The following is a 24,988-nucleotide window of genomic DNA, read 5'->3' on the forward strand; positions in this document are numbered from 1 at the left end:
ATGAAAATTAACGTTTCCGTATAATTAGCTTTATTACTTGATTTTGCCCAGATTATTCCTACATCGCATTTGATATCATTTAGAAGGCTCTCTACTGTGATATCAATATCTATACTTCTAATTACACCCATGGCGTATAAAAGGTGATTTGGGATGAAAGCTTCCCATATATTTTGGGTGATAATGACGTACTGTAGAAAGTTATTCGCTTTGTTCCCTGAACGGAACTTAACTTTTAGCAGATTTCTGCCTATGGCTCTCAGAGAACCTATACCAGGAATGCCCGCTAATAAAAGTTTACGGCTTGTGGACATGATAGGCCTTAGATATGCAGAGTCGTTCTGATGCGTGATTAGTGCCATACTATAGAGTCGAACTAACAAGTGTTTCCTGCTGTAGTCAGGCCTTTAGTATGACGCTAATCATAGGTCAAAACGACTCTGCATAAGGCCCGACATGTTTTCTACCAACGCCTTCCGTATTTGACTTAAGAAAAATATAGTAAGGATCGAAATTATGTCTCAAGTTTTGATTTGTATTGAAGCTGTATCTTCATTAATGGATGTCCTGTTATCATTGCTATTTTCCAATCCAATGTTCATTCCGGAGGAAGTATGGCCTTGGAGAAATTTCATTAATTGAAATATTATTAACATTATCAGTACTGACAACTACTTCTTGCTGAGAAAAAAAAATGATCAACATTGTCATTATTTAGTACATTTGGATCTATGTATCCAAATGTATTTAAACATCACTTCAGATATTATTAAAGACTGGTGTACTTCCAACTTGCTTTGTATTAACTCTATAAGATCAAAGACTTGGTGTTCACCTACAATAACAAAAATTCAAATACAGAACTTTAAAAATATTCCGTCCTTTTTTGGGGTTTTTAATTGATAATCGTTTGAGCTGGGACGACCATATCCTTACAGTGGAATCTAGAGCTAGTAAAGGAGTTTATCAAATACGTAGATTAAGATTGTGCGTAAGTTTAAAGGTACTTTAAAGCGTTTATTATGCGCTAATTCATAGTCATTTGAGTTATAGCACGATACTTTGGGGTCATCAGTCCCCCATCAAAAGCCTATTGAAAATACAAAAGATATGTATAAGATTGATGCTTGGTCTCCCTAGCCGTGCACATTGTAGGTCAAGCTTCGTTAAATTAGGAATTATGACAGTACTTGCAATCTTCATATATCAATGTTTGCTTTACATCAAGGAAAACAATCATATTTACAATGAATTAGGGTACTCTCATACTTATCAAACTAGAAATAGGAACCGTTTAGGATTACTTAGATGTGAATATAGTAAGACACAAAAGACCCTTTACTATATGTCAGTTAAATTTTATAATTTCCTTTCTATATTTTTAAGAGAACTTCCATTTCTGGCTTTTAAAAATCAAGTACAGAAATTACTTATTAATAATTGTATATGTAGTGTTGAAGAATATTTTGAACTCAAAATTGATAGTTAAAATATTTTCGTCTGTTATACAGTGATCTTTGGTATGTTATATGTAACCTTAAAATTTTCAACTTTTAACTATTTACTTCTGACGATTGTAATACATCTGATGTTCTCAGATTCAGATGTTTCTGCAATAAAATGTATTATTATTATTATTATTATTATTATTATTATTATTATTATTATTATTATTATTATTATTATTATTATTATTATTATTATAAGTCAATATTGTCAATCTGCCGATGGGAAGCTAACATGTATTCGTATATGCTCCGAAGTTTTTATTTAAAGATGATGGCTTTTTTGTGTTGTGTTCAAAAAAGAAGTGAATTAGTATAAACAATAAGTAATGTAGATTTGTTTGATATACGTAACACCTCATTTGTCTATTTTAACTACATTTAAACATTGAAAACTATGCTGCTGGTGAGCTGTAAAGTGAAAATGTAAGCAAACAATTGATAATTGCAATCATAGTTGCTAGCACCAAGTTAATATATTTGGAGTGCGTCCTGGTATCACTACGTTGTCGGTTATTATATGAGAGATAAGACACTATAGTAAAATAAGTACGTGTATTGCATGTGAAAAATAGATACCAAGGCAGCAATAATCCAAAGTTCAGTGCACAGACTCTTATATTCTATGCCATTTGAAATATGCAAAATTAAACAATCTGGTATTGAATATATAAAATGTATGAATCACTCATGTAGGTGTAAAAATTGCTCAAAAAGCACAGGCACTAGTATGCACTCGGATGTTGCTCAAGATCCCGATATTCCATCTTTGAGAGATATCTACAAATTGCTTCCGGATCTCAAAGAACGAAATGACGAAAATAAAAAGCTCTAATAAATAACAATAATAAAAACTTGTACGTGAACTGGGAAAGTCCCTAGAATTTACTCATTAGAAACTAGATGAACGTACAGCCCCAATTAAAAATTCAAACTGAGACAATAAGTGCATGTGTTGTTAAAATAGATCAATGAAAGGAAGAGAACTCACCTTTAAAGAAAGAATTAAATGAAACGCGCTTGTTGCTTGATGATGTAGATCAATATAATAGAAGAAATACTATTGAAATATTACTGAATCAAAATACTTATGAAATCGTAAAAAATATAGGTCATGCTTTGGATTTAGATGTAAAAAAGGGAAGCAATTGATGTATGTCATAGGTTGAGACAGACTCCAAGTCAACCTGAAAGTGGAATTATTGTCAAAGTTTGTTAGGAAGGTTGATTCTTGTGAAAACAGAAGATTAAAACAAATTTGAACGCAATTCAGGTTGGCTTTAGTACAGACCAACCTGTATATATCAATCAAAGTCTAACTCGATATAAGAAGGATATATCAGATAGGCTAGGAAAATTAAACGGGAAAAGGGATATGCTTATATGTTGGTGGATGGTGCAGGTACAATAAAACTAAAAGTAGATATTAGGAATATATTGGTATTAAAAACACTTGAAGATATTATATATATATAAAATAGATGGATTATCATAATAGCTTGACTATTTATTATCAACATGTAAATGTTCTGAATACTAAATGTTCCAGACCTCAATACAAAAGCACAATTTAAATATTTGTAAGACAATTTTTAATGACTTGCCCCCCTAACGTCTTCATGCCCCCTCCCCAAATATCTGTGGCTGGTTTCGGGCCTGGGTAGTGGAGTGCTGATTGTAGTAAAAGAAGGTATCATTTCTTACAGAATTGATCTGGGGAATGAAAATGAAGTTTCTCTGTGTTAAAATAATTATAAACTACGAAGTATATTTCATTTTTGGAATTTATTTCTATCTAGCATCTAAAATTGAAAGTTTCATATTTTTTAATAATATATTTGAAACAAATTATAAATGGTTTAATAAAAATGTGATTATAATAGGAGATCTTAATCTTCCTATAATCAATCATTCTATGATCCTATTACATAAGGGCTTTGTTACAAGGTACTATCAGATTTTTTTTTTTTTTTTAATATTCCTGGTTTGTGCTCAATTAATGATATTAGGAATTGTACTTGTAATTATTGAGTTCTTGACTTGGTTTAATCGAACTTTGAAGGAAGAGTTGATATTATCAAAGAAAATTACTCAATGGTTAAACCAGATCAACACCCTCCTCCATTAATTATAGAGGGTAATTAACTATATAAAGCTGATATGCTATTGAACGAAATTTTAGAAGAGCGGATTTTATCTAATTATATAAACTCCTAAGAGAAGCTAACTTTAATATTGTTAAGTACCTCTAGTAATGTAGAGGACGCAGTTTATAATTTTTGTCAGATTTTAAACAATATTTGATGTAACTGTTTCCAGGAAAAGGATATATGCTCAAAAGAAATATTGGTATTGGTTCACAAATAATATTATAGATAAATTAAAATTAAAGGAATATCATATAAAAATTAAAACTTTCTGAATATAATAAATTTATGTTCGCAGAGACCAGGAGAGAATTAAAGAAAATGATATATTGTATATTTTTATTTTGTAAAGCAAATTTAAAAAATAGATGTGATATCCGCTTTTTTGGAATTCATTTAAAAACAAAAAGGAAAAAATGAAATGAAATGAAATGAAATCTTTAAGTTTTACGTCCCACGGTTATGCCGAAAAAGGAAAAAATGAGACAATAATAGCTCAATAAAATATCAAAATAACATATTGGAAACTGGTAAAAGTATAGCTGATGGATATACCCAATTCTTTCAATCTGTATATGAAATTCTTCCATTACTATGGACTTACCCACTAGTGTATATTTGTTTATCATAGTTTACTTTAAATATTATATCTTTCAATGAATACAGAATTGCTATTAAAAAACTTAAAACCAAAAATGGCTGGTGGACCTGATGGGTTATCTCCTTATATACTTAAAGCGTGCTCTGAATTATCTATGGAATCCATTACGCATCGAAAATTATCGAACCATAGCAATATTTTGTGCACTAGCAAAAACATTTATGAAAATTTTATTTGATCGAATTATAAAGCATGTCAAACCATGTATTTCAGAGTTTCAAAAGGTTTTACCCTGACAGGTCTACAATGACAATATAATAAATTACATTCAGTACTTATATACTATTTTTCATAGATGTTCATCTGTCCATTCAGTTTATTTGGCTTTACCAGACATTTGGTAAATTTGGTCATACTATATTAATAGATTTGGATTATGTTCACAAAATATAAAACTCTTTCGATGATACCTTACGAATCGAAAGCAATAAAGTGTGTAATATACAAACAAATCAAGGTCTTCGAGTGTAGATGTAATACAGCAGTACCTCAAGGATCCAATATAGGATTTCTTCTTTATATATTATATATTATAGATATATTTAATACGGTTAAATATGCCAACTGTCTAATGTACGCTAATGACCTTAAATTATTTATCGAAGTAAAAAATCACAAAGGTAGCTTATATCTTAAACAAGATAATGATCAACTGAATGGGTGAGTTGAAAAAGGTACACATTCCAAAACCATAAACTTTCGGAAAATTAAAAAAAAAAAAAACTTTTGTGAGAAAACTAATTTTCTACCAAAACATTTACTATTGTCAATTTGTACCGTTCAGTGTAGCAAACCCATTGCACATGGCACCTGTACATAAATATTTTTTATATACCATATAATTGTGTAAAGATGTTCAGGAATATGTTCCTTTTTCAACTCAATGTTTTTAAATGCACAATACTTTATCCCAATTAGTGGATTATGTTAAACAGGTTTCAGAAATAAGTGACTAAAATTATTCAATATTTTACTATATATAAAACTACATGAGCTGACATAAATTGTTAAGCACTTCCTGTAGGGCTACAATGATTAAATTTGGCATGATTGTAGCTTTCCGGAACTAATCGACAGGAAAATTGCCAAAAGTGAATATTTTTAATTTGTAGGCGGTCTAAAGAGGGGATGAAGAATTTCCCCATGTTATTTAAATGGACCTTTTTTTGGACCTATAATCTCATGTGTTAGGTACTTAAAATTGGAATAAAAAGTTGAAATTCGGTATGCTTGTACGTTTTCGTTAGCAGTACCTAAGTAAATCAGTATAAATAAAAAATTCCAACTTGTAGTTTTATAGGGAACTGAAAAATCTTTCCTATGTTATTTATATGGAACACCTTTTACACCTCCAAATTATTGAGCACTTCCTGAAGAGCTACAATGATTAAATTCGACATGATTGTAGCCTTTCGGGACAAACCCACAGGAAAATTGCCAAAAGTGAATATTTTTAATTTTTAAAGGATCTAAAGAGGGGATGAAGAATTTCCCCATGTTATTTAAATGGGCCTTTTTTCGGACATATAATATCATGTTTTAGGTACTTAGAATTGGAATAAAAAGTTGAAATTCGGTATGTTGTACGTTTTTGTTAGCGTTATCTCGGTAAATCATCAGAAATAAAAATTTTCGACCATAGTGTGGTTTTATGGGGAACTGAAAAATCTTTCCCATGTTATTTGTATGGGACGTCTTCTACACTCCAAAATGTTTTGGCACTTCCGGCAGGGTTAGAATAATGACATTTGGCATGATTATAGCCTTCCAGGACTAACCAACAGTAAATTGCCAAAAGTGAATATTTTAAATTTTTTAGGGGTCTAAAGGGGGATGAAGTAATTCCCATGCTATTTGAAGGGACGTTTTCTTGGGATACAAAATCGTATCTTTTACACAGTTGAAATAGGAAAATAAAAGATAGAATTATGGGTTTAAGAGATGCGAGGCCGTAGGCCGAGCAAAGACAGTGTGTGGGAGCGAAGCCCCCGGGTGGACAAATTCGGGAAATATGAAGAGCAAGTTCACGAAATTCACTGCGAGGCCGTAGGTAGAACAAACTCGGGGATCTGGGGGCGGAGCCCCCAGCTAGCCAAAGGCTAGTCTTTGTGTAAAGGTAAACAAATGTATTTCAAAACTAATAGGTACACATATTAAGAAAAATAACAATGTTTTCCGATAAAACAATGATCATTGTTGGACAATCGTCAATCATCTTGATCTAGTGGATCAGCAGCTGAAAAACAAAAGCCTTGATTGAAAAACATTATAAAAAACATGTTCTTTTTTAGTTTAGTATCATTAGTAATTATTTTTATGTGATTGAAACACACCAAGCTGTGAAAAAGTGCTGGAATAAAAGTATTAAAACGATTTATTTTACTTTGCCATTGCAAATCTGTCTTTCTTTGTTACATACAGTGTCCAATGTCATAACATACCATAAAACATGTCTGTAATAAAGATAGAAATACTGAGGTTAGGTTAGATTAGATTGCATTATGAAGTTTCGTGTTATATTCAGACTTTAGTTAGGATAAATAAGTTCAGGTTAAGTGAAAATAGTTTAAACTGATTTATAAAATATTAAATACAGAATATAAATTATTTATATTGTGTATTTATATTTTTTAAATCAGTTTGAAATATTTTAACGTAACCTGAATTCATCTATTCTAATTACAGTTTGAATATAACACGAAACACCATAGTACAATCTAAGCTGACCTAACCTAACAAGGGAACATCTTATATTGATAGTAGCATAGCCCAATCAAACAATGTGCAGTCGATAGAGGAGTGAAGAAGAGTGAGAAATCCAAAATTTTACGGACCGACACCCAGAAACACAGGAGATACAGAGGAAAGAAGGATCTAGAATCACGTGAAGAAAGCAATGTAAAAGATACACTGACACAGAAAGAACTTCAAATGATTAAAGTAATCAAAGTGACATTTACACGACAGTATAGTAAGCAAACATTGTACCCACAGACATGCTCAATAACATCATATGCAATGCAGTGTTGCGAACTGACTACAAAATAAGTTTTGTTAAATGGGACAGAATACAAACTGTAACATCTAGAAAATCTAATTAGGAGTAGGACCATACTTGTGAAGTCTTGATGTACAGTGTTGTCAACGTTTGAGGATAGGTCTATATGAATTCCTATATGAATCTTGTATGTAGAAGAGTACATACAGTACACCATTCCAACTAGTTGAAACCAAAATATGAGACCACAAACAATGCTTCGAGACTGTGCTTCGTCCCGTATTTTTGTACTTGAGTGATTATATTCTTGTTTGTGGTCTCATATTTTGGTTTCAACTAATTCGAATGGCTACATCCAAGTCATTTAGGAATTTATATAGACCTATCCTCAATCGTTGGCAACACTACATCAAGACTTGACAGGTATAGTTCTACCTTTAATTACATTTTCTAGATGTTATAATTTATGTTCCGTGCCATTTAACAAAACTTTATTTTGTGCTCAGTTGGCAACATTGCATTAAATACAATGTTATTGAACATGTCTGTGGGTACAATGTTTGCTTACTATACTGTTGTGTAAGTGTCATTTTTATTACTTTAATCATTTTGAAGTTCTTTCTGTGTCAGTGTACCTTTTCCTTTGCTATCTTCACATGATTCTAGATCCTTCTTTACTCCGTATATCCTGTGTTTCTGGGTGTCGGCCCGCAAAATTTTGGATTTTTCACTTTTCTTCACTCCTCTATCGATTGCGCATTGTTTGATTGGGCAATGCTACTATCAATATAAGATGTTCCCTTGTAAGTACTTCTAATGTTATTTTAAAATATGTTTATATTACTCTTACCTTGTAGGTGGTGGATCAGTTATTCATCAAGGTCGTCTTCATTAACGTCTCTTGCAGTTCTGGTTAGCCAAGAGTCTTTCTTTAAAAAAAAGTCCATGCTCCTCAGGGACGAAGTGTATAACTTTCTGCAGATCCTGTAGTTTCTCTTTCTTTATGGGAACCTTTCCCGTTGAATATGCCTTGGTGTCAGAAAGTTCAACACTGTTGGTTTTCTTAAGCTTGAAGATCGATTTTACGGGGTTGTCAATAAAGGTGGATGTTTCAACAAACCCTTTTGCATCACTTTTGAAGACGAAATGTCTGTATGTGCTTATTTTGAAAATAACTGTTCTGTTTTGTACTCTTCTAGGCTGTTTTACAAAGTACTGTGGCCACCAGTTCTTGAATTCCAAAAATGAATCACATTGCACAGTGTTCACTTCGAAAGTAGGCTGTGTTTTCTTAGCACTACCAATCACTGCGTTGTACTGTTTAGGTGAGTAGACACGATCATATCGCCAGACTTCACGCTTCACTGTGCCAAACATACAATCACATAGTATGAAACTATGCCCTCTGATGGGGTAATACCGATGTATAACCTTGAATCTACTCTTCATGATCAAGAAGCATAAAAGCATGCACAGAGCATGATTTCGATTCTGGCCTTCAGATACATCGATGAACACATCGGGCTCCTGTACTTCTTCGGGAATGTGATGTGTGATAAAATCCAAAACCATTGAACACACATCATTTGGCCCTTTGTTTCCCTCACCTTCTGGGTAGGTATAAAAATAGGTCTTGTCATGTTTTATGTCGTAAATATTGAAGACATAGACCTTTTATGCACCATGAATTCAACAGATGTTACAGGTTTTGCACTGTCATTTAACGTGTTTGATTTAATTTTGATCTTCAGGTCTTCACAGGTAGTGCAGACATCGACCTGAGGTCTGCCAAATCGGTAGCAAAGTTTTTCTTGAAATATTCCAACTAAAACTCATACTTAATTACATTTTTCAAGTCAAGAAATTTTTCTATGAAAAGTTCATGCATTTTTGCCACATTAAGCTGAGCATCGAGATATGTGACTGGTGTAGACATAGTGTGCAACATACTTAGAAAATGAATCAATTTGTTCATGAATTTTAACTAGATGTGAGGCAGAAATAGCATTAGAACGATGTTCGTGTTTACCTCTCATGTCAATGGGGAATTTCCAGGAAGCCAAAATCTTTGTCAACCTAATGACAACTTTGTGTGACACCCCATGAAGGCTTATGTAAGCATTACGACGTACTTCAACTCTGCTTGTCCCTTTCATGGCAAAGTACTTGAAAGAGGACTCGTGTTGAGTTTTCATTTGATGGCCTGTGCCTTGCAAGCTCATGCCTCTTAATTAGGCTCATTAACAATGTGTCCTACTCGTTCTTACGCTGCCACTATATAGGGTTTTAATAGTGTTCTCCTTTTCTTCAATAGAGTAACTATCCATGCATTTTCTTTTTCCTACACTTACAATTTCGGCCGGTTGTTTTGACTGGAACAAGAACGCCTGCTGAAGTCAAACTCCTCACCTCGACGCCTTGCTAACTTTTCTATCTCCCGTACATGTTTTTCTTTGTTAAGTCTACCATTTTTACGGCTTGGTTCACCACTGTCACTGTCCGTTTCTGACAGTTACCAGGTTAAAGCAAACAAACACCAATAAACTTCACTACACTACTTTTCGCAATGATATTCACTTTCCACTTTAAACATAATCAATATGCCCTTAAACAACAGCTCACCTGCTAAGTCGTAACACATGACTGAGCACTAGCGCTGTGGTGGGTGCGGCCGGCACTATCGCGGTTGTGAGTTGAAGAAGGGACACATTCCTGGAATCTGTTCCTTCTTCAACTCAATCGCATCTACATATTTTTGGTAAGCTCATTTGCAGTAGTAGAATATGTTTCCTTTTCTGTTTAGTGGATGTAGATACGTCCAAAGAAGAAAATGGCTATCTCAGTTTAATTTGTGATATGTTTGGAATGTGTACCTTTTTCAACTCACCCATTCAATTGTATAACTGGTCGGTAAGAAATCGATTTCAATGGAATGCAAAGAAGTGTAATTATGTTGTATTTAGTAATATTAAGCATAGTCCAAAATTTGATATACAATTAATAAACAGGTAAATTATACCTGTTTATACCTTCAGAAGGTAAATTATATTAAGAATTTGGGTGTAATACGTATTGGATTCAAAATTAGTATTTAATAATCACGTGGATTATTTAGTAAAATATGCATACAAACAGTTTAAGTTTTATTATCAGAAATGCAGCAAACTTTAAAACAATTGATTCTAGAAAAGCTTTATTTAATAGTTTCGTAAGAAGTAAGTTGGAATATAGATCATTTCCTGGTCAACTTTTGCTTTCTCCCATTCCAATAAAATAGAAGCAATTCAGAAACTTTCTTTATGCTACTTATTTATATTTCCAGAAATATCAAGTCTCAGCTACAAGACATAAAATATCATTCCTAAATTTGTTAAATTAATTCTATTATATCAAGTTATCTACTAGACAAAGAATAAATTACCAAATATTTTTATACAAACTGGTTAAAGGTATAGATGACAACAATTCATTTTTGAGTCTAAAATCTTTTAGTTTTACGTCCCACGTTATGCCCGCTAGGCGAAAGGAGACGGTGATGGTGAAAAATGAATAGAATGGTGGAATTAATAAAGTGGGAGGAAACGGGAGAACCCCTCGAAAATCCACGCACTACAAAGTTCACATGGCACATTTCTGAGTCTGATTAAATTAAATGCAAAAATGGTAAATACTCGATAACAATACTTATCCATATCTTTATTCATATTCCTATTATTATTTCTTTGTTTTAAATCTATTATAAAATAAAGAAAAACAAGATTGTAAAATATTTTGTTCAGGTCTTCTGTAATTGGAGAACATATTCTATGTTGAAGACAATAAATAGATAAATAAATTGTTAGATATTATGACATACGACTTATGGAACAATAATTAATTTACGTCTGTTGTGCCTGTAATAGTTTACTTTGATGCAGGGACAGTTCCTTAAATCTACTATATACAGAAAAACGAAATAAATAAATAAATAAATGGGTAGGTCCCACTTCTCCGCACTCCTAGACCTAAAGTTCGTATTTGTCATCGATACTATTGCAAAAGTCGATGATATTAATCGCCCACTAAAAGTTAATTTCACAGCGATATTATTATTTGTAGCACAACATAATTGAATACATAAAATCTTTCAATACATTCAGCATCTACAGTTCCCAATAACGTGACATATTCTTGAGTCTTGTCTTGTCTTCTTCACCATTATCGGTGTTTATAAATTAGATGCATCAGCCATAAGATTAAGGATGCTAAAAATGTAGTTTTAGTGAATTACTAATATTGAAATTGAAATACTTATACAATAGAATGAATAGAAATTTTGCAAATGGCAGATGACGCTATTTGCATTTTTTGGCCAACTTACAAGTCGTAATGCCTGAATTGTATATTAGAATGACTGAAAGAAAATAAATTATATCTCTGGAAAGTCATAATTGGATATACAAGATGTCCAAAATCAGGTAAATAAATGAATTGTCGCAATCAGGATTAATAATAATCAAAATCGGGAAGGAGTTTCAGCGGGATGAAGAGGGCTAGCTATCCAAATGGTCAGGGTATAAAATTTGGGAAAAGTGAAAAATTAAATAAAATGAAAGTGTGTAGGATATTTGAGAGTGTGTGTAGAAGTATTTGTGGTTAAGTGTAACTGTGTGTGAGCAGTGTAAAGTGTAAAATTTTCACTTAATCCCCTTCTTCTTCTTAACACCACACTAGGGAATGTTACCATTTCTACGATCACCGCCGAACCCCAACACAAACAGCTTCTTCTGAGTCTCGTTGCTTCCAAACAATACAAAACTATACTTTTAAATTTCAAATACTTGTTCATTTTCTTTCTTTATAAGTGGCAATATTTCTATGGTCTATACATGCAACTGTATGTATTTGAATACATGTATGTGTTTCAGGTTTTGATTAAGGAGATAGAATAGCAAATGTAGCTTATAGAAAAGATAATAGTTGAATACTAAAGAAGATACTGAAGATAACAAAGACTATGGTCCGTTACAAGACACACTAGTTTTGGTGCAGTAATATTTATCTTCTAATAGCTACATACTGTAGACATTCTGTTTCAAAGTACGTTTTTTTTTTCAGTGAAATTTAACAGGAAAAACATAGTATTTTTTGTTCTCAAGTGAAGCTTCATATTCAATATCTAGTCTTAAAATAAATAAATAAGTAAACAAATAAATGTTAGTTAGTTCAGTATGACGTCCTCGCAAAGAAAAAAAGTAAATTTTATCAAAATTTACGTCACCTATTATACAGTAATGGTTTTCATGTAAATCACCGTCATGAAAAGGTATAAAATTTAAGTTTAAAGCTACTGTATGGACATTCAGCTATCGGAAAGCACTCCCAAAGAAATAACAACGTGTATCTAATTGGACAATTGCAATTTCAAATAAAAAATAGGAAACGATTGTAATTAAGCATTATGATAGCTGGTTTGGTTTAATGTAGCGTGAATCCAAAAATGTAGGATGCTCCTGCCAATTACCATGGAACAATGAGCGCAGGAATCTTCCGAGTTTGAAAACTTCTTACTAAAACCATTAAAGAAGCTATCGGTTATAGTTTGGATAATATCCTCTACCATGGTCGTATAACTAACCCCAGATCCAATTCTTTGTGGAAAACGGAAATTACTGAAATAGTCTATTTCTATTCTTCCCTTAAATAGTGACTCGTTTTTCTGGTTTAGCTCATAGAATGAAAATATTTAGTTCTATATGATGAATGACAATAACAACTGTGAAATATCATTCTATTTACTTAAATTGCATAGGACACTTTGCAATCACAAGACTAAATATGAAAATTATATGAGTTTGCACACACACACACACACACACACACACACATATATATATATATATATATATATATATATATATATATATATATATATATAAAAACTCAAGAAACTCAGGCAATGTGTATTCAAATCATGGTTCACCTTGCTCACGTCATCCTAGTAAATCTTCATATCCAACTTTAACATAGAATTCATCCCAATAACTAATCACGTTAAAGAGTCAGAAAATACAATTTACAAATCCAGTACAGTGATCTCCGTCCGTTCAACTATTTAACGACAAAACAATTCAATGATCGGATTATTTCCGGCCAACACCTTATATCTTGACTACAAAATCTTCTTGATACACAATTTCGGATCAGTCAATAGATTGCGGTCATCCTATAACCGACGAACACTACACTGTATCAACTATTAGTTTGGTGAGAATGAGATCTCCGTTTTGACATCTGATGCAAAACTACCTCGCCTCAAAACATAAGGTAAAGCATCTAATGTAACTAACTTTGTACACGTCCAGAGGATAGTGCGTTGTTGAATATGGTTATATAGAGGTATACTATGAAGAACATATACTCTATAATTAATATATATATATATTCCTTCGATTTCTGCAGCCTGACGTAGCGAACAGACTGGTTTGACGTGGTATGTTTGCCGCATTAAGCATACAACAGTAATCTATGAATGCTAATAACTTTCAAGCACTCATGCACTAAAATTCACTGTCCCTGTAGTGCCTAACGTAAGGCTATCAAACGTCCCATATTATATTTTTTGTACCATAACGTTCCCAAATATTCCCAGTTGAAGGGTAAGGGAAAACAAGAAGGAATGTCACAAAAGTGTATTTTCGAGAAAACGACGTTTTAATATTGAAAATCGCGTATAAAATGAATAGGGTTAGTCAAATCTTTTGCCCCTTTCCTTGGACATTTCTACATCCACGCATGCATCGCATATACAGTCAAATAGTACCAAGAGTCATCAACAGATAGAGTAAAGCACCCGTTAAAGCACACACATGGACATTCCTTGTTTTTTCCCCTTGCCCTTCAGTTATAGTTTCCTTCAAAACGTAACATTTTTTTCCTCGAAAGTCAAGATCTAAAGATTTACTTGTCCCTACAATAAATTCTTCTTTGTAACTAGATTCCGGCATTGCCGATCCCACTCACAAGGAACGGACATGAACGTGTCATCCGGACGTCAGAATCAAACCTAGTCCATTCGATAACATAACAAAGATACATTTATGTACAAAAAATTAGGTGCCATTACAACGGAGTAAGTCCCTGGGACCCATTAACCTTGTTAGTATAAAGAAAATCGTAGATTCCCAGTGAAACAGCTATTGCATCAACACTGGTCATTGGAAAGTCATGGTTTATAGTTCATTCTCTTCAGCATGAAACAAGCTTTCCAGAGGTGCTATGTATTGGCGCCCATACCGTACTTGAACATTGGGAAAATTGGGATAATGTCAGGAAAATTTTCTCTCATCAAATTTGGCCCCCTTTGGAGTGACTTCGGGCAAAAGGACACAAGCCAAATGTATCTCGAAAAAATACTATAGGGGTTAAGAAATGAGTGTACCAAGTTTCATATTGATAGACGGAACAGGTGTGAAGAGAAAAGTTGTATACCAATAAACTTTGTGCATACAAAACAATCTGTGACCTGAGCTAGGAAGTGAACATCATATAAAAATATAAACGTAGTACTATTTATCCTGATATCAAAGATTTGCACCACAATCTCTGTGGTACAAAGAATTACAGCTCTTAAGTATGATTTGAACCTATAATTAGTGCTTGAACTTTTCGGTGGTAAACAGGTACCCGCCCGATACCCGTTGCATTTGGTTTACTCGACCGTTAGACCTGATAAACCCGTTTGACCCGATAAATCTTTTTGACTCGTTTGGCCTGTTTGGACCGTTGATCCAATAGACTCGTTGAGAGTTCATAATAAACAGCACAATTTGTGTTACGATAATAAGTGAAACACACTATTTACAATAATGGCAAAATACGCTTATTTTCATACAAATGGGGTTATCAGGCCAACCCTATTCATAGGGTCAAACGGGTCAACCCGATTCATACGAATAAAAATACAATATCGGTCCAGGATCGATTCTATTTTCCGAGCATTACCGATAATGTACAATAGGCCGAAACAGATCGGACATAAAAACTATCATACATAATAATAATAATAATAATAATAATAATAATAATAATAATAATAATAATAATAATAATAATAATAATAATAATAATAATAATAATAATAATAAGTAAATTAATAGAAGAGAAAATTACATCGTTGGATGACCTTTATGTATTTTTTCCTATTTTGAATGGTTATTCTTGTTTTATTTATCTGCTTGTTGGTTTGCAAAACTGAGTACGAAGAAAAGTTCCAGTCTTCATTGTTTACTCTGGCGACAAGAAGCGGCTAAGTTTTTATCATACTGGCAACACCCAACCGACTGACAAAAGACACGTGTCAGCTAATATCCTTTTGACAGTTTTACTGCTGATAAGAAAACTTGGTTCAGCTTTGGAGTACTAGTTTCTTACTTCATGTTCTATTTTTTGCTTGTATTCTTCTTTGTGAGCAGCAAACAAGTTAAATTAGATTACAACAATGCTCGAAGTGGAAAATTTGAGGAAGTGGTATGATTCAGTACGCATACCACTCGTTATCACGGAAAATTTCTCATATAATGGTGAAAACGAAAAAAGCAATTAGGAGTATCGGTACACTGGTCATAATTCACTTGAGGTGGGGAATATTATACCCCGCATTCTTCAAGAACTGCTGCTAGAGAATGTTTATGTTAATGTTCAAAAATTATATTAAATGTGGACATAAGGGAGCAAGCAATTTCTACTGCTGCCATCCAATTTTTGTCTTCGATTTTTGTACTATATATATATATATATATATATATATATATATATATATATATATATATATATATATATATATATATATATATATATATATATATATATATATATATATATATATATAGAAAATTTAATACCAACTCCATACGATTAAAGATCATACGCGAAGACGAAAAGGTTAGCGGAGGACCGTGGAGCATGGAAGCTTCTCAGCTGCGGCAAGTGACCTGCCAATAAAGGCAGAATACCTATGATGATGACCATACGATTTTATGCGTTAACAAGGTTAAGTAAGAAGTTTCTACATATGTAAACATAAACAACGAAATATACATCAATTTAACCATGGAAATGATCAATTTAACCATCAATTTTAAAAAAATAAGGATGCAAATTGGGTTGCAGAAATTACCTGTATCTGAAATAATAGTGCTATTTGACAAAATGTAACGTAAATGAAACACAAATCAGCCTTTCTGAATGTTTGTTTCATGGCCGACACGGTCTAGATTACTGTGAAGTGCACGCTCGAATATTTAATCAATCTCTCAATCATGTAGTACTATTATTCTGTCCATTCTCGTTATACAGGTGTTTAACATTACACAAATGGAGTGTTGAAGTTGTCAAAAATGCAGTGAAACTTCTTGTAAATTTTGAAATTTATACTCTAAAATGTTTTCTTTCATAAATGTGCAATTTATTTACATCGGACACAGAATGGGGAAAAGGTGTGACATAACACCGACAAAAGCCAGTAAAATTTGAACATTAGATGTGTGACAAAACCAATGCTGAAATTGCGCGGATTATGAAAGTGCATAAATCACAATGAGATTCAGGAAGTGGGGTACATAAAAGGTGGAAGAATTGGCAGATGTGGTCGAAAAGTGAAATTCTTTCCAGACAGAACAGTACAATGCAGCGGTTGTGTCTTGCAGATAAATTTCAATCATCACAAGATCTTGTAACGAGTTGGCGGGGAACATCTGGTGTGGAATGCTTGTTCACGTACATTGAGAAAAAAGTTGAAATATCTGGTGTGAATGTTTGTTCACATACATTGAGAAAAAGGTTGAAACCCATGGGTTTGCTTTCACACAGTCTTACACAAAAGCAACGCACAATGCGTGTGCAGCGAGCCAAGGCTCACAAGGCATAAAGTATTGTTCAGTGATGACTGATGAGACAAAAATCAACATTTATGGAAACGGTTCACGTGCAAGGGTGTATCGCATGTCTGATGAAGCACTAAGTTCTGCGTGTACTGTTAAAACCTCGAAGTACCCTAACACGTGTCATGATTTGGGGATGCTTTTCTTCCAGTGGAGTCGGTAGAATCCATATCTGTGATGGTGTTGTTAATGCATAAACATACAAAATAATTCTTCACAATAAATGATACCTTCGGGAAGAGATTTATTCAACGATAAGCCCTTTATTTTTGAAGATGATTCTGACCCTCAATACCGTGCTAGAGTTAAAAAAGATTATATTATGTCCTTACGGATGTTACATCACTACCTTGGCCCAGTAATACGCCGACTTCAACCCTATTGAAAATTTATGACGTGATTTGAAAGTTATGGTCCGTGCAAGGACACCAACAACAAGAAATCAGTTAATTGAAGCAATAAGCGACATCTGGCAACATTGCATTCAAATAGGGACACGCCGACATCTGGTAACATTGCATTCAAATAGGGACACGCAAAACTTAGTGGATTTCATGCCAAAAACGGTACAATCTAGTTGTTAAATTGCGTGGATATTCAATTAAGTATTAGTTTAAGTCAAAATCAATTTTGTGCAAACTTAAATTTAACATGTTAACAATGGTTGTCGCATTTTGTAAATTATCACCCATTGTTGCAGATAAACTGTAGGTAACTTAGTTTGCATTCTGCATAAAATTTCCTTTAAATTGATTCGTTGTATGTTTATGCTTACTTAAATAGAAACTTATTATTAAACCTTGTAAACTTATAAAATTACATGGAGTTGCTAGCAATTTTTCCATTACTGTATATATGTAATATTAACCTTGCCTGCCTGAGATACCATTAATAACAGGCCACTCTCTTGCAGACCTGATTCTAACTACCAACGGTATTTCCAACCTTGTTTAAGAGTAACATTATGAACTGAAATACATGTAAAACCCACAACGAAACAATAGCAAAAGCAAAAATGTGCACCCTCATACTTGAGCACATCAAATCCATCACAGCATTTCTTGTACTGCTATTTACTTTTCTGCATTTGTCGAACAAGAAGTGAAGAAATAATATCTCCATAATTAATATTTCTTAGCCAATACATTAAACCATAACTGTGCTTTAAGAAAGAAGCTTTCTTTACATTTTACTGCTACAGGTCATCACTTTTCATTATCAGTTTAAAATATAGGAAGGTTATAATTCAAACGCATAGCTAGTTCCTGAACTGAGTTTATTCCTATTACAAGCACAGAGAACAGGTATAAATTATTATTACCTGTAAAATCTGACAGCTTATGCTAGTTTCTGAATCAAAATATTTGGACCAATATAAAAAAAGACATAATTTGTACCTTACTAATCATACAAATGAAAACAAGTAAGGATCACAAGTGAAAGTTATATTACAAAAACAAGCCATATTTTCTTTTGTTCTGAAATGATTAATTATACATGTTAAAACTGAGAATTGAATAATTGTAAAGAAATGACATTCATTCATTCATTCAGTAGTACATTGTTCTTAGAAAGAATCAAATATCAATATTTAAATATTCAAAAACTAATAGATGTATATGGGAAGTACAATCACTTGTAGAATATCTTGTTTCATTTCTATTTTTTAGATAAGATTTTTTTTTAAAAGTAAAGCTTTTATCTGTATAAAAAAAAAGTTGTAACTTGTCTTGGGCCAAAACATTAATTAAAAATTGATTTTTGGAAATTATTATATTTCTTTTTATCGAGTTACTCAAAACCACACGAACAAACGAACGATCACAGAACACTAGCATAGATATGCAGACACTACAGCACTTAAAATATCTTTCTGTTTTTAATATTCTTGTCACCTACACACTCACTCACATACACTGAAAATTGATATGTGCACATTACTAGTAGTATGTCACTTCACTCATAATAATGGTTCAACTATCCATTCAATAATGTTGTACTTTCAATCTTTTCAATTCAGATAACAGGATCTTATTTATACCTTCTCACATATATATATATCTAAAAAAAGATGAAAAAAGTATTTTACATAAAAAAGCATCTTCTTTCACTCTCTTGATCACTGAAAATGGCAACATAAAAATTTCAATGTACATTTATAATATATGTTACAATTTATAAATGCAAGACTGTGTGCAGAAATAGTTATGTTTTACAAAAATAATTTTTCTTCAAAACTATTAAATAAATTGAGTTACAAATCATCTTTACACCAGGGAAACAAATTGATGAAGACGATCTCCTATACTTTCTTGCGAGTTATTTTCAACCTTTGTTTAAAAGAAAATAACATTTCCCTGTAAAAGAACTAATTAAAACTCTAAATAATAATAATTATATTAATAATAATACATATACGATTTAATTTCATTTCTCTCATCAAGAACTATAATAAACCTCATATTTATATACGTATATATTTAGAACTGAATCTAGTGCTACTCCTGCAGTATTTAATTAGGAACATCACATTAGCAACGCAATTATGCTGACTTACTTATTTGTTTTTAAATAATTATATCTTGTTGGACCAAATTTTCTTTGATTAATTACAATTGATATATAATACCATGTTAGTGCACCTGTTTTACAAATTACTACCAATTCTTATTTGTCTCAAAAAGCTAAATTCTAAACTAAAACGAAATATCTTAGGACCTGTACTACCCGCAAAAGTGCATTTTACTGGAATGTACAAAATTAAGAAGAAATTATTGGTAGTTTCATCAGAAAACATTTACAAATTATTCTTCATTCACATATATTTGGAGGAAAACAACACAAACCCATGGTTACAATAAATTAAGTCATGAGATATATTTAAATTTATTGAATGCAATAGTCAGAATTTCAAAACCAGAAATTTCATTAACATCACTAAGGTACTGACATTTTTATTACTACGACAAAGTGTTGTTGCTTTCTAAATCGCGAGTAACTTTAATTTTATAGTTTTATACAAAGTTAGTATTTCTGTGCGACTATTGCACGAAAAATGCTTTAAATTATTATTTCATGACTCCTGAAAATAGTCCAGAGGAGGCCACTTCCTTTAGCTGGTTACCGTGAGAACGTGAAATGAAAGTTTCTTTTATACTTTGGACAACCGTCTTCTTAATATAGGAGATTCCTTTTACCGGGCTAAGGCCAAACGTCAGTAAGGCTACCCGCGAATGTTAAAGAATATTTGCTCAAATGTAGACTGTGAAAGATTGTTTTCACAATACCCGATGTTCTGACTGAGAGAAGAAAATAAGAATATAAGCTGTCGGAAGAAAATAAGAATTATATTAACTATGCATCCAAAAAGCTGATCATCCTAAATGGTTTGAATATACGAGAAATCCAATTAGATTCCTAATGGGAGTACATGTTTGGATTTGGCGTTAAACGGTAGGTCCGCATCTTATGTAGCCTCAGTAGTGAAGATATATTACAATCTAAACAAACAAACAATGGTAGCTTGATAAGGAATGTAAATTATCAACATGCAACTGTATATATATGTGTGAAACGAAATATGTGCATAAAATAATTGTGAATATTAGATGTTTTAAAAAATTCGATGATTTTGAATGAACTTATTATGCACTGAATAAATGAACCATGGGTTTATTGTTCGCTGTTTTAAACTATGTTAAGTCTAAGTGCATACATACTGAAGTTAGAATTTTTACTTAATTAAACCTACATTTTATTGTTTTCAAATCACAATTAAGACCAGTATTTTTTTATTTATTGTGAAGACGCTGAGAAACTATCATTTCTCAGCCCCTTACGAAAATATTTTAATGCCTCTGATTTCCTAGAAACAATTCTAGTTTGGGCTTCTACGCAATACTACAAAATATATCCTTTTTTTTCATTCTAGATATTCAATAAACTAGACTTTAACGAAAATTAATAACGAATATGCGTTTTAATTCAAAGATTGTTATTATTATGAGAATTAAAACTAATTATAAAATTACAATGTAACTGCTTTACGCGCATGGTTGAAATTAAGATTTTAAAAAACTGTGCGAGGCAAAAACTGCAATAAGTAACACGTAAGTAGCAGAAAAGAAAATATCATGAAACACAAGAGTGGGGTTTTCTATTACTATTTTCGTTAATATAGGCGAATATGCGATTATTCATCGTAATAGGAATACTAAATCTTTCTTCATGCTATTTATAATGAAAATGGTGAGCTTCGAACCAAAGTAACAAATTACTATCAATCATTAAATGTTAAGTGTATCATTTACATAATTTTATAAAGTGTGTGTTTTTTTCCCCATTAAATTGTGTAATTGTGATTTTATATGTAATTCACTCATGCCGTTTCATTTGAATTGTTGCTAATTTTAACACCCAAAACATAACGGAAATACTCAAATGAAGTGAAATGGTAGCTACCAATAATCTATAAACTTTTTATTTTCAAATAACACCAGAACAAATAACACAAGTAAGAAACAGCAAAGGCAAATTAATTATCTCTCGTCCATTGATACAATAAAAAATGAAGTATATAATCAGTGTTGTAGAAATACATTAAAGAATGCTTGCTATTCTACAAAAAAAAAAACAACCTAGAACTATAATACAATACTACCAAATATTTTTCGCGTACGCATAATATTCTTAGTAAAATTTAATAGTTTTTATCACTATTTTAAAAGAAAATGCATATTCACTGTATTGGACCCTTAAAAAAAATGTAAATTGTCATTTTCTGCGACCAGCTTCGATGAGAAATACCTTCATTTATGATATGAGAATTAGCTCTACGTAAAATGCACTCATGTACGCTGTATAGCTCGCAAAGATATTTACAACGCCTCAGTTTAGGAAAGTGGAATTATCTCACGTGCTAAGTCAGGACACAAGAAAAATATAGTAATGTATGCTGCAATTGGAGAAATTTTTACAACCCAAATTTCTTTCCAATTTGTTAAATATTTGGACTCTTGTCTTTATCTTATCTGTTGATATATCATTATAAATTATCTCAATAATGAGATCCTCTGATATTCGCAATAAGAAAACGAAAACAGGAGAGAACGAGACAAAACAACTGTTCTTCTTTCCCTCTCTTACCTCCCAAATATTTAGCCACTGAAAAAGAAATAAAGATACTTATGTGAAGGAAACTTGTATCTATAATAAACTTAGAAGTGCAGCTAAAGTTCGGGATTGTTATACTACCTTCAAACACAAGAAAGAAAGAAAATACAAGAGAAAGATGCAGTTTTAACTTCCTTTTAGTCTGTTACTTGAAAGTAATTTCATCAAATACAAAGTCAGCTGGAAGTATTTTTTTTTTTTTCGAAAGAAGTTCTTTTACTACCCTCAATCCCAAAAGTATCTTTCTATATTCTTTCGTGCAGCACGAAAATAATCAAGTGGAGTGGCAATAATGTTTTAAAAATACAGTAGGAACAGAGAGGCTTTTCCATATGCACAGAACTCAACTGATCGTGTGTTAAATTATTTTGTTTTTCGAAAATGTTCATGTTCTTCACAGGAAGCCCGTATTACTTCCCATTATGTTTTCGTGCGATCAGATTTATGTTACACCACAGAAATACATACGTATTCTATCATTTTTATATATAGTTGTCATCCTCACAACACATATATGTATATACCTAATTTTACAATTTAGATACATTATTCTAATAGTGCCATATGATTAAGACTGGCACAAGAACAACTGCTTGCAGAAAAAAAAATCAAAAAGATCACTGAATTTGACTTGCAGTAGAAAATATATAACAATAACATGGGAACCAGATATGTTTCATATTTTACAAAAGAGCTTTAGGAATTTTTGCCTTCCTTTACTAAAAACGAAGGTGTAGAACACCTCTTTTGAAGTCTGTGCTTTTTATGACACTAAGGAATGAATGATAACGAGACCAGTGGTCATTACCAATCTCATTCAAAATTTGTATTGAACATGTTGAGGTCTTCAAAGCTGGTTGTACCACTTGAATCTAATATCTGTAACATGTCTGTAAGTTCCTGTTGTTGACCTGGAGCTCCCGTCGTTCCTCCACCAGCACCTTGGTTGCCAGGCTGACCTCCTGATGACCCAGCATGGGCACTACCACTGGAACCTGGGCCAGATTCAGATGTTTGGGCTGAACCTTGCCACTGCCACATTGCTGCAAATAAAAACAAACACGAATGAGGAACGGGACTGACATGCAGCACACAAACTGCAAGATTTCACCATTCATATATTTAGTTATATGATCAATATATGGGAATACTTTGCATAACGCGATATTGATATAACGACAAACAAGTTTATGAAGTAGGTATTCGATAGGCTTTTACAACGCGTTTTTTTTTTTTTTTTTTCCTGTGGCAAGTTTTATATATGCCGACCCAAATTTAGAAAAAAAGCATCAAAGTGATAAAGTCTCAATAATGCCATTAGGTGCTACAGATATGTGTTTATAGAAAGGAAGAACGAAAGAAAAGAAAAAGACGTTTTACACAACTGTAGCGCACTATTTTTTCAAAAAATAAATTTAACCAACAATTGAAGAAATATTTTTGTTTTGTCTTTTTACAATCTTTATACTTTTAAAAGGATTTTCTGTATTGTTTAATTTATAACAATAAATATTTATTGTACTTTAAAATTTGTATATATATCCCAAGTTTTCGTGATTAACAAATTCAATTCAAACTCATTATGCATAGATCTTGAACAACGCCGTTATTATCTTTCAAATTTTCTACGGTAGACAATGAAAGTGATTTTTTTCTTTAATCCTAGGCACTTTTATTATATTTAAGGTATTATTTTTTTCTGCTTTTTGCAGCATGAAGGTAAAACTCAAACTACCTCCACATTTTCATAGTTCTCCACATTAGTAGACACTATGTGAAAATGTGATGTATGAATAGTGCTACAGGTTTCTTCTTAACTCATGTGTGAATAAATCGATGCAACTTAAATAACCTGTATTTTGTATGTTAGATACAACACAATTGATTACAGGCGGGAAAGGGAGACAAAATGCCCTTTGAAACACGATCCTTGGCAACATAGTCCATGAAGAAGTACAAATGTAATATGTTAAGTACTTTTCAGCGTTAGGTACAGGGTGCGAATTACCGGGTGGGATGAGGGGGATTTTCCCTGCCAATCATATTTTGTTCCCCCCAAAGAAATCAACTGAAGTATCCCCGCCGGGAATGCTCCCTTTCCCCCCCTAAACTATGCTTAGTATAACGCCAAATTTTACTGATTTTTGAAAAATACAAGAGAAAGATGCAGTTTTAACTTCCTTTTAGTCTGTTACTTGAAAGATCTCAATATGAGTTGAAAATTAACATATGATTGTGATCGTGGGTATCTCTCGGAGAGTACAACATTTAAACACGTTCAGAAAGGTTAGGTGTGCTGTGTGCATGTCAGATAATATATACATAGTTATTGTCGGTAGATTTATTGAATTACGAATATTTATGTGTGTAGGGGGCACGGACGTCTCTGGCGGGGGACAGGGGGAACGTGTCCCCCCAATATATTGTTGAGGAGATTAAATTAACCAATGCTGATCTATTTGGAAAAAGTACAGAGGTAGAACAAATTAATTTATATATGTTGTTATATATTAGGTAAGGTAAACAGCCCAGTCATGGACATGAATAAATTCGCCGCCAGAAATGGACACTTCGGCGGAAATGTA

General features: G+C 32.4%; 1 protein-coding gene across 6 annotated transcripts in view; it reads right to left on the reverse strand.

Annotated features, from left to right (window-relative positions):
- Positions 1-18,490: 18,490 nt before the first annotated feature.
- Positions 18,491-24,988, reverse strand: part of tgo (Aryl hydrocarbon receptor nuclear translocator homolog tgo) — a 538,844-nt gene continuing 532,346 nt past the window's right edge. For all 6 annotated transcript variants that reach the window (XM_081748036.1, XM_081748031.1, XM_081748012.1 and 3 more), the window contains one exon: positions 18,491-23,446. In XM_081748036.1, coding sequence (XP_081604162.1) covers positions 23,217-23,446 — 230 coding nt within the window. In that variant the 3' untranslated portion in view covers positions 18,491-23,216. The remainder of the gene's footprint in view (positions 23,447-24,988) is intronic.

The sequence above is a fragment of the Thermobia domestica genome, chromosome 2 (assembly GCF_964235325.1).
Source record: "Thermobia domestica chromosome 2, izTheDome1.hap1.1, whole genome shotgun sequence".
NCBI lineage: Eukaryota > Metazoa > Arthropoda > Insecta > Zygentoma > Lepismatidae > Thermobia > Thermobia domestica.